We start from the raw sequence: 11,772 nt of genomic DNA, 5'->3' as shown, positions 1-11,772 counted from the left end.
AAAAAATATTTAAATAAAAAAATAGTACTTTTTTTATTTTGGCAATAAAATGTTAAATAATTAAATATAATGATTTGTTTAATTATTAATATTTATAATTGTTATTTTAATCATAAATTTAGAAAAAAAAAGTAGATTAACAAAAACGATTAATAACTATATTAGAGTTGATACACTTAACATTAGATTAAGTTAAGACAAAACGAACACATAACATGTTATTTTTTTATTAATCAAATTATTACAATTCAAATTAATTTTAATAAAATAATTTAAAATTATAATTTCAACCTTATCACGTGCATGGTACAAGTTATTGAACAATTTATTATCATGTGAATAGCACGAGTTATTAAATAATTTCTCATATTTTTTTCTCCAAAATAAAAATACTATTTTTACCTATAATTATTATTCTTTATCAATTTTTTATTTAAACACTATTATTATATATTAATTCTTTTTATTTTTATTTTTCACATTTATTAAAAATTTCTTTTCAATATTTTAGGTAATAATTATTGTTATTTAATTAACTTATTTTAGGTATTTATTTATTAAAATTTTAGGTATTAATTATACCTCAATTACGGTATTAAGACTTTGAACATAATTTCAATTTAATTTTGAAAAATATCAAAAATAAATATCGGGAGCAAATATTTATATGATATTAAGTTAGGAGAGTAGATTTTAATTTTACATAAAATAATATAATAGATATAGTGTATAAATAAATTTACTTGACAAATATAATTATTCATAGTGTGATATTTTACTACGATAACATATCTTTTTGTATTTGCTCTCTCTCTCTATATATATATATATTCCCTTTTAACTCATTATTTTTTTCTTACGTGACATATTCATTATTATATTTTAAATTTAGAGTTTCCTTGATCTAATATTGCGGTGTAGAAATGGCAAGCAAAAAGAAATAAAAAAAATATGGGAACATTCTAAACATAATTACCGCTAATCTTTTTTTTTTAGTTTTTAAATATATTATTTATTTAGTAAATTTTTTTCATATTTATCATTTAAAAAATTTATAATTTCGACATAGTCTTTATTCTATTTTTTTTTTCATACCTAATGGCTACTGTCTACGATCCTATCAATAGTATCACTTATAGTAGATTATACGACGAGAAAGTATGAAAAATAAAGATCAGAATTATAAGGCTATAGGAAGTCTCATCCAAGTTTGACAAGAATAAGACGGCTTATATAGAAATAGTTATAATAAATGATAGTTGATTCTTTTACTAAGTTTTTTCAAGTAATGCTAAGTTCAGTTTATAAATAGAGTTTAATTTTGATACACTAATAGTGTAAAATATTTTTACAGTCGTGCAATTACATCTGTTCTTTTAGATGACCATTCACGTGGTCAATGTGAAAGGTAGTTATTTTTATTGATGTGTCATTACGTAATTGGATGCACATATAAAAGTACTTCACACTGTTAGTGTATCAAAATTAAATTCTTAAAAATATTTGTAGTTCGTATTTTAAGTTAATTTTATAAGTATACCATTCCACAAATCAAAGACAACTCTTTTTAATAGCTTTATAGATGTTAATCGCTTTTGTATTTAATTTGTTTTGTAGTACGATAAAATTCATTATTCAATCAAGAATTATTTGACAAAAATGTTTGAGAATGATGAATTGGTAGAAAAGAAGGTCTATGTCTTCTCAAATTTTGAGATTGAGGAATCAAGCGGAATATATCTTTCGATTGTACATACGTGCAAAAAATCTTTAATTTTAAAAAGTAGTCATATATAGTACATACGGTCGATGATCATAAAATTCCGGATAATAATTTTAATTTGTTTGCCCGTACTGATATATTGAAACAAACAAATGAACGATTCTAATTATTTGGTACGTAGTTAATTTATATTAACCCACATAAAACTGTTTTCCTTTAAATTTTAAGTTTTGCCAAGAAATTATATAATAGCATCATTTTGTCGATAACAAAAATTTTAACAGTTTATTTATGAAAATATTTGAAATTGTATTGTAATTTTTTTTTAACTCCGCCTATGTTACACTTGCGGTACATAGCCGGTCCCAAGCCCGGATAAAGGAGGAGGGTTGTGTTAGGTCTTTGGCAACCAACATAAAAATATAGCCGAACCCCATAACATGAATCAAAGACATTATTGCACTAAAGTTAGGTCGTTGCCCGGAAGCAACGCGCCGTATGGCTCGAGTACGGTGTCAAAGCAAGAGCCGCTGCATCGGTGCCCGGATGTAGTGTTAAATGAGCAAGGGTTCTCGCATTTTCGTGAACGGACGAGGGTAAATAAGCTAGTTCACAAAGTAAAAGGTGAAGGTCGAAGCGACATAAGGTTGAGATTTGGGACATGGAACATAAGCACTCTAACAGGAAAGTCCATGGAGGTGGTGGACACCATGACAAGGAGGAAGATTGACATTATGTGCCTACAAGAAACGAAATGGGTTGGTGCAAAGGCTAGGGAGTTAGATACTTCTGGTTTCAAACTTTGGTATACAGGAAAGGTGAAGAATAGGAATGGGGTTGGAATAATTGTGGATAAGCAGTGGAAGAAGGACGTAGTGGATGTCAAGAGGGTGGGAGATCGGATCATCTCTATCAAACTTGTGGTAGAGGGAGGTGCTTTCCATGTGATTAGCGCCTATACACTGCAAGTGGGTTCGGACGAACAATACAAGATAAGGTTTTGGGAGGATCTAGAGAGTTTGGTTCAAGGCATACCTTTGGGAGATAAGATTTTCTTAGGAGGAGATTTAAATGGCCATGTTGGGAGAGAAGTGACTGGATATGGGAGTATTTACGGAGGCCATGGTTTTGGGGTGATCAATGCCGAGGGTAAAACTATTTTGGACTTTTCCTCAACTTTTGATCTTCTCATCGTAAATACATGTTTTAAAAAGAGAGACGAACATCTTATAACCTATAAGAGTGGCATGACAAGCTCTCAAATCGACTTCTTCTTGTTGAGGAGAGTCGACCGGAAATTTTGCATTAACTGTAAAGAGAGAGTTTGACAACACAACATAGGGTGCTCGTCATGAATTTTTCGCGTTGAGCAAAAGTTGAGGAAAAGACATCATACGAAGAACCCAAGGACGAGGTGGTGGCGGATGAAAGGTGAGGAAAGTGCATAAAGGATAAGAATGGAGAGGTATTGTTTCAAGAGGAGAAGATTAATGAAAGGTGGAAGAACTACTTCTACGAGTTATTTAATGAGGGACAGAAGACTCTTCCGAGCCTTGGTCGATTATGCACAAGGGAAGAAGACCAAAACTTTGACTACTATCGAAAGATTCGAGACTTCGAGGTAAAAGAGGCTCTAAAGCAGATGAAAAATGGCAGGGCAGTAGGACCTAATAATATCCTGATTGAGGTTTGGAAGGGTCTTGGAGAAAAAGGCATCAACTGGTTAACCAAGCTTTTTAATAAGATTTTAAGGTCAAAGAAGATGCCTGATGAGTGGAGAAAGAGCACCTTGGTACCTATCTACAAGAATAAGGGGGATATACAAAGTTGCGGAAACTATAGAGGGATTAAGCTTATGAGTCATACTATGAAGTTATGAGAAAGGGTGATAGAATGGAGGTTGAGAAAAGAGACACAAGTAACAGAGAACCAATTTGGATTTATGCCAGGCAGATCTACCACTAAAGCGATATACCTATTAAGAAGGATGATGGAGATGTATCGTAGTAATAAAAGGGATCTACATATGGTGTTTATTGATTTGGAAAAAGCGTATGATAGGTACCAATGGAGGTCTTATGGAAGGTTTTAGAAAAGAGGAGAGTAAGGATCGCATATATTCGGGCAATTAAAGACATGTATGATGGGGCCACAACTAGTGTGAAGACTCAAGGTGGTGTGACAGAGGAATTTCCTATTGGTATAGGATTACACCAGGGATCATCCTTAAGTCCATACCTTTTCACATTAGTCTTGGAAGTACTCACAGAACACATCCAAGAGCCTGTGCCATGGTGCATGCTTTTTGCCGATGATATCGTCCTTATGGGAGAGCCAAGGGAAGACCTAAATAAGAAGTTGGAGTTATGGAGAGAAGCTCTAGAAGTGTATAGTCTGCGCATAAGCCGTAGCAAGACGGAATATATGGAATGTAAGTTCAGTCTGAGAAGAGAAAACCCCAATATAGAGGTGAAGATTGGAGAAAACATCCTACAAAAAGAAAGTTAAAAGTTTTAAGTATCTTGGGTGCATCATACAGGATAATGGAGAGATTGAACAGGATGTAAATCATAGGATCCAAGCAGGTTGGTCAAAATGGCGGAGTGCATCTGGTTTTATATACGACAAAAAAGTGCCTTTAAAACTTAAAGGTAAATTCTATCGCACCGCTATAAGACCGGCTATGCTGTATGGTACGGAGTGTTGGGCGGCTAAAGGGGAGCACGAACATAAGTTGAGTGTGGCAGAGATGAAGATGTTGAGATGGATGAGTGGTCATACGCGATTGGATAAAATAAGGAATGAAGATATAAGGGAGAGAGTTGGAGTAGCACCCATTGTGGAAAAGATGGTTGAATCGCGTCTCAGGTGGTTTGAACATGTGAGAAGAAGACCGATAGAACATCCAGTCAGGAGGGTGGATGAGATGGAAGATGGACAAAGGGCGAAAGGCAGAGGAAGACCTAAGAAGACCATCCATAAGGTGGTCAAATGAGATCTACATGTAAACGGTCTCTCTGTAGACATGATACATGACAGTGCACAATGACGTCGTTTGATTCATGTAGCCGACCCCACTTAGCGGGACAAGGCTTTGTTGTTGTTGCTGTTGTTGTATTGTAATTTTTTTTAAAGGTATATCCTTTTATTAATATACTACTATTAGTTTTATCGTTTAATATAAAATAAATTAATAAATTCTCTTTATTTTATACACATATAAAGTTATAATTTCCTATATTAATCACTCAGTTGTTCTTAATTTGGTACTTTTAATTTAATTTTTTGTTTAATTAGATGTTATTAGACTCTAGACTGAAAAAGAAAAACTTATATCATGGTCAAAAATAGGAAGAAGTGACCAGTACATTGTGATTGATCTTCATGATTTGCAGTATGAAAAATTTTTATATTTTGATGTGAATATTTCTTTTGGTAATAATTATGTGTTAGTTGTAGTGCAAAATATTTTTTTTTCTTTATATATTATTACTTATTTCTCTCAATTCTCGCTTTCATTCAAAAATGAGAAAAAATAAGATGCACACTGTGATATCAATTTACAATTTAATTACTTGATCATCTATATGATCACCAAACAACCGAATATGTAATTATTCTCTAATTTAATAAATTTAACAAAGACATTGGTAAGCAAATTGATTTAGCATTTATTTATATATTTTATTTATTTATGTTATATTTGTAATCATATTATATCTATTTTTATCAATATATTTTTTTTAAAAAATATCGTTAGTGTTAGCACATTGTGTATTAAATAAATTAAATGATAGAAATACGTAACTATTTTCTTTTTCAGTCAAGATTAAGTAAAATACTGTAATTTAGACTTAGCAATATCAACATATTAAATCACATATATGACACAAATTATTACACTTATTCCTCATAAAAAATGGTGTAATCCACGTTTATTGTATCATATTATATTATACAAAAATGAAACTAATCCCTCACATACTTGCAAAACGCAAATTACGATTAGTAGATAGAAGAAAACAAAAAATGACATGCAAAACGTAAATTGTATTTTGTAGCGATGGATTCAACACGCATTGAAACATGTATCATCATAAAGAATACAAATTCTATTTGTTTTGGTCATTTTTTGTCTTAAAGTGGATACTTTTATGATGATATTTTTACATTAAAATAATATTATAGATCATTAGATAAATTAATATGTTTGATTAAATATATTTAATTAATTATTTAAAAATTTATAATATCATCTTCATATAAAGAAGTTATCATATGAATATTCTCCTTATCTTAAAGCCATCGAAATATAGCTTGTGTTTTGTAGTGTCTAAAAAAAATAAAACCTACATTTTACAGGTGTGTAAGGACGTACATGTTTGACACGTATGAGTGAGGAGAACAAATTTATCCTTTATATAATTTATTCTGTCTATGTTTTGTGCAAGAAAAAGAGAATAAGAGGAGAAGCACAAAATTTATTAAAATAGAGAGGAGAGTAAAAATATCTGTAGTAAGAGAAGATGTAAAATTTATTTGGATGGAAATTTAACTTTATTAAAATAATTTGTGATTTTACATCAGTTAACGAGCATATTATTAAAGATCTGCATAATTCTCAATGGGAAATTATTTACCGACGGATTTTTTTTCCGTCGGAAAATTACAGACGGATTTTTACCAGTTACCGATGGATTTTCTCTCTGTAAATTCTGCATCCATTTTTTCGAAGGCGACGAACTTTTCGACAGATTTTCCGTCTGTAATTTGAACTTTGAAAAATCATCTACACTCTGATTACAGACAAAATATCCGTCTGTAAATCCGTCGGTAAGGTAAAATATTTTTTTTTATTTTTCTATTACAAAAATAAACCTATTTTCATACAAAATAAATATAAATTTAATAAATACAATTTTTTTAATCTATTTTGTATTCGAATATTTATAATATTTCAAAAAATAAACAAATTCATCGTATTATCAAACTAAAAAAAAAGTACTATAAACAAGCAAATTAATATAATTCAAAACATAAACAAAGTGTATTAATACATCAACTATAATATTAAGTAACAACCATACATCAAAGTGTGTTGATACATCAACTATAATTCATCACAAACAAATATTTAATTAAAAGAGTATGTAGTCAAATCTTATGGAATAAAAAATCTCTTGGCGTGTATATTTGCCAAGCCAAGCCAAGCTAAACAGATCATGCTGGAACTGCATAGGTTCTTCCTCTAAACGAGACAGTAGCATCGGTGGTAGTGTTGGCATTGGTCAAGAAGCAACTTGATGATTTGTTTGAGGCATACACAGTGGCCTAAAATAATTATTTTTGAAAAGTAATTATTCATTATTGCTCTAATTCAATTAGAGGGAAAAAAATAATGTAGAGTTGTAATTTTGTTTTCATGTATTTTGGTACCGTGACAGAGTTGCCAAAATCAATTTGGGAAACGTTCCCGTTTGTAAGACTCTCTTCCATTGACTTCAAAACCCTGTGGAGTTCTTTGAGGTGACCCCATTTTAGTTGAGCTTTGTTGCCTACATACAATAATTAATTAATTACTCAAGGATCATTTATGGAAAAATATTGGAAATAGAGATTCTTCTTGATCAATGTAATTTTACCATATTCATCAAGAGGAGCATCATAATCATATGAAGTGGCAATGTATGGTCCACCAGCAGTTCTATCAAAGTTAGTCCCACCATGATACTGACAAAAAATAAATATATTACATCAAACAAACAAATTTAGAGCATAAATGAGAGCAGAGAGAATGATAAGACATCGGACAAAATAATTCCTTTTGTGTGCATAAATAAAACAGGATAAATAATGAATGAAGTAGCAAGTAAAACTAAAAGAAACCAAATTGCAAGGATGATGAACACGTTACAGCACAACAGATCCACACTTAACCATACCAACTATTTTTCTACTGTGTAATAAAAAAGAAAATCAAAAGGTAAATAGGTATTCCCAAACAGACATAATTGTTCCCCGAAAATAAGAGAAATGAATAAAATGCATACTACAACAACCACCAAATAGCAAGTGAAAAGGATGATGTCCAGAATCATAACTACCTGTGAATGCCCAACTATGAATAGCTTTGAATTTGTTACTGAATATATGTAATTGATTATTTCTGCCATATCATACAGGGCTAATTCCTGCCAGCTCCAATCCCAGAATTTCTATCAAGGGACCAAAGTTGAATCAATCACATGATGCACTGTACAAACTCTGGCTCTAACAATTCCAATAAAAATAATATACACTGAAAATGACAGTGAAATGAAAATATAAGTATCATGACAATTTAGAATATTTTCTCAAGATCAGTGATCATCAACAGTGCTGTGGAACTCAATTTGGTGCTGAATATAAGTAGCTTCAGCACTGAGAACAATTTAATAATTTTTATTTCAAACATATCAAAGTAAATAGAAAAGGCTTGATAGTATTCGGCACAAACCCTTTTACTATTAAATAATTGAATGATAAAACCTACTAAAGTGTGACCTTATTCATATCAATTGCAAATATTTTCCCCCAATTCAAATTCAGAATAAATGAACATTTGGTTCTTAGTTTTGACTCATAATTATTTAGCACTGAACTTTATGCACTAATATTATTTTCAGTTTAATCACATACGCCGTCAGCATCTCTATAGGTCAAAGAAGAGCCACACACCTTATTCTTCATTGAATAAAACCTATGACCATGGCTCCAGCGTGTTCCACGCACATTTCCTATCCATACATCAAAACCTTGATCTGCAAGGATGAAGCTCAATGATTGTTCAGGAGTATTTAGAAACCATGCATCACCTGCCTGATCACGTCAAATAGCATCAACATATCAAAATGGAGATTCAATTAGATTGTTTAAAACTTTAAAAGGGAAATTCACTAAAGCCTGAACAAGTAAACTTGTAACATTAATCTATATATATAGTACCAGTTGGTGGGAGAATATTGGAAGAAGATGATAAAAGGGCAAAGCATGCCTGAAGTAATCAAAGAGATTCTTGTTGTTGAGGATCCACAAATATCATCATCAGATTCATCAAAAACCAAGGATAATTTCATTAGGGACTTTGATATAAAGTCTAATGTCATATTATATCACTCCCACAAGCAGAAGCAAAAGCACAATTTGGTTATTGCACTACATGAATTAGAAAGGAAGTAAAGAGCAAGCATAAAGGTTCATGAATCCTTCTGTTCATGAATCCTTCTATTTTCAATCAAGCAAATTCTAAAATCAAAGAAAGAAACAGTATCCTTCTTACAGAAGTAAAATAGTATCATGTTTCAATTTGACATTCAGAGCTTAATCAGAACAAAAAAGAGAAAGGAAAAGGAAAGCAAAGAGAACAAGGAAAGGGGATGCAATGAGAAAAGTGAATGGAATTGATTATCGACTAGCGAATTACCTGCATGCGCGAACAATAAGTGAGGAGAACATTGATGAGCGGATAAATTATACGCTTTTTGGCATTGTTTTTAGTATGTTTTTAGTAGGATCTAGTTACTTTTAGGGATGTTTTCATTAGTTTTTATGTTAAATTCACATTTCTGGACTTTACTATGAGTTTGTGTGTTTTTCTGTGATTTTAGGTATTTTCTGGCTGAAATTGAGGGAATAATCACGATTACGCGTACCGAGTTGCTCACGTGCCAGGAATAGTTTGAGCCTGGACATCACAATTTCGTGCACCAAGTTTTTGGCGCCGTTGCCGGGGAAAGAAAGAGCCATGAATTTTACATAATTAAAGTGTAATTACGATTACGCGTACTAAGTTGCTCACGTTGCCAGGGATTGTTCGAGCCTGGACATCACAATTTCGTGCACCAAGTTTTTGGCGCCGTTGCCGGGGATTGTTCGAGTTTGGACAACTGACGGCTCATCTTGTTGCTCAGATTAGGTAATTTTCTTTTCGTTTTGTTTTCAAAAAATCTTTCAAAAATATTTTCAAAAATCTCTCATCTGTTTTCGAAAAAAAAAATAAAAATGTTTTAAAAAATTTTATTCAAGATTTTTAAGAATGAATTCTAGTGTTTCATGAAGCATGTAAAGCCTGGCTGGCTGTAAAGCCATGTCTAAATTCTTTTGGACTGAGGCTTCCAAACCATCAGAGGTAAGTCACATACTTGATAAATGATGAGCACCAATTTGTTATCAAGAGCAATATACTCTGGTGTTACATGCTGAAGCTTGGCTGGCCATTGGCCATGTCTAGTGTTTTGGACTGGAGCTTTCTTTGAAAGCTTGGCTGGCTAGTGAGCCATGTCTAATTCCTGGACTGAAGCTTTAGACTGAGAATGCAAGATTCCTGAAATTCATATTAAAAATTTTGGAATCCTTATTTTCCTTTTTCATATAATTTTTGAAAAAAAAAGATCCAAAAAAATTAGAAAATCATAAAAATCAAAAATATTTTTGTATTTCTTGTTTGAGTCTTGAGTCATGTCATAAGTTTGGTGTCACTTGCATATGCATCTTGCATTTTTCGAAAATATCATGCATTCATAGTGTTCTTCATGATCTTCAAGTTGTTCTTGGTAAGTCTTCTTGTTTGATCTTGATGATTTTTTGTTTTGTGTCTTTTCATGTTTATCATATGCATTCTTGAATTCTTAGTGCGTAAGCATTAAAGAATTCTAAGTTTGGTGTCTTGCATGTTTTCTTTGCATTAAAAATTTTTCAAAATTATGTCTATGATGTTCATCTTGACATTCAAAGTGTTCTTCGTGTTCATCTTGACATTCATATCATTCATGCATGCATTCGTTGTTTTGATTCAAAATTTTCATGCATTGAGTCTTTTTGTTGTTTTTCTCTCTCATCATAAAAATTCAAAAATCAAAAAAATATCTTTCCTTTTTTTTCTCTCATCAAATTCGAAAATTTGAGTTGACTTTTTCAAAAATTTTTAAAATCAAATTGTTTCTCATGAGTCAAATCAAATTTTCAATTTGAAAATCTTATCTTTTTCAAAATTCTTAGTTATTTTCGAAAATTCCAAAAATATTCTTCAAAAATCTTTTTCTTATTTTTATATCAAATTTTCGAAAATAACATAATCAATTAATGCTTTGATTCAAAAATTTGAAGTTTGTTACTTGCTTGTTAAGAAAGATTCAAACTTTAAGTCCTAGAATCATATCTTGTGATTTCTTGTGAATCAAGTCATTAATTGTGATTTTAAAATCAAATCTTTTTCAAAAACAATTTCTCAAAAATCTTTTTTTATATCAAATTTTCGAAAATAACATAATCAATTAATGTTTTGATTCAAAAATTTGAAGTTTGTTACTTGCTTGTTAAGTGTTAAGAAAACTTTAAGTTCTAGAATCATATCTTGTGATTTCTTATGAATCAAGTCATTACTTTTTCAAAAACTAACTCTCTCTCTCTAATTTTCGAAAATATCTTCCCTCTTTTTCAAAAATTTCTTTTTAATTAACTAATTATTCTTAATTCTTATTTTGATTTTAAAAATTTTCGAAAAAAAATACTAACATTTTTCAAAAACCATTTTCGAAAATCACTAACTCTTTTTCAAAAATATTTTTCGAAAATTCTCCCTCTCCCATCTAATTCTATTTATTTATTCATTTACTAACATCACATCTCACATCTCAACCCTCCTCACAGTTGTGTTTCTTCCATTACATTACATTCTTCATCTCCCCCTCTTTTCTTCCACTCACAAAGGGATCCCTATACTGTGGTATAAAGGGTCTCTATTATTATTATTTTTTCTGTGCCCTCTTCTTTGTCATATGAGCAGGAGCAAGGACAAGAATATTCTTGTTGAAGCAGATCCGGAACCTGAAAGGACTCTGAAAAGGAAACTAAGAGAAGCTAAATTACAACAATCCAGAAATAACCTTTCAGAAATTTTCGAACAGGAAGAGGAGATGGCAGCCGAAAATAATAATAATATAAGGAAGATGCTTGGTGACTTTACTGCACCTAATTCCAATTTACATGGAAGAAGCATCTCCATTCCTGCC

At 31.1% G+C, this 11,772-nt stretch overlaps 1 protein-coding gene and 1 long non-coding RNA gene across 12 annotated transcripts in view; both read right to left on the bottom strand.

The window, feature by feature from the left end:
• On the bottom strand, positions 6,877–7,446 carry LOC107630960. The gene is made up of 3 exons (XR_001618455.2): positions 7,366–7,446; positions 7,160–7,278; positions 6,877–7,054 (listed from the first exon to the last, which is right to left on the bottom strand). It is a non-coding gene; the product is annotated as an uncharacterized LOC107630960 (long non-coding RNA).
• LOC107633596 (tear acid lipase-like protein) overlaps positions 7,752–11,772 on the bottom strand; it is a 23,245-nt gene continuing 19,224 nt past the window's right edge. For 4 of the 11 annotated variants that reach the window (XM_021119315.1, XM_021119316.1, XM_021119310.1 and 1 more), the window contains 3 exons: positions 9,186–9,215; positions 8,708–8,756; positions 7,752–8,581 (listed from right to left, as the gene is read on the bottom strand). In XM_021119315.1, the coding sequence (XP_020974974.1) occupies positions 8,574–8,581; positions 8,708–8,756; positions 9,186–9,215 (87 nt within the window). In that variant the 3' untranslated portion in view covers positions 7,752–8,573. Of the gene's footprint in view, positions 8,582–8,707; positions 8,777–9,185; positions 9,216–11,772 lie in introns of all 11 variants that reach the window. The other 7 variants (XM_021119308.1, XM_021119306.1, XM_021119309.1 and 4 more) reach the window with 3 other exon arrangements.

This window comes from Arachis ipaensis, chromosome B03, assembly GCF_000816755.2.
Source record: "Arachis ipaensis cultivar K30076 chromosome B03, Araip1.1, whole genome shotgun sequence".
NCBI classification, from domain to species: domain Eukaryota; kingdom Viridiplantae; phylum Streptophyta; class Magnoliopsida; order Fabales; family Fabaceae; genus Arachis; species Arachis ipaensis.
The sequence above is the reverse complement of the archived record's forward strand: the minus strand, read 5'-3'. Positions and strand labels throughout refer to the sequence as shown.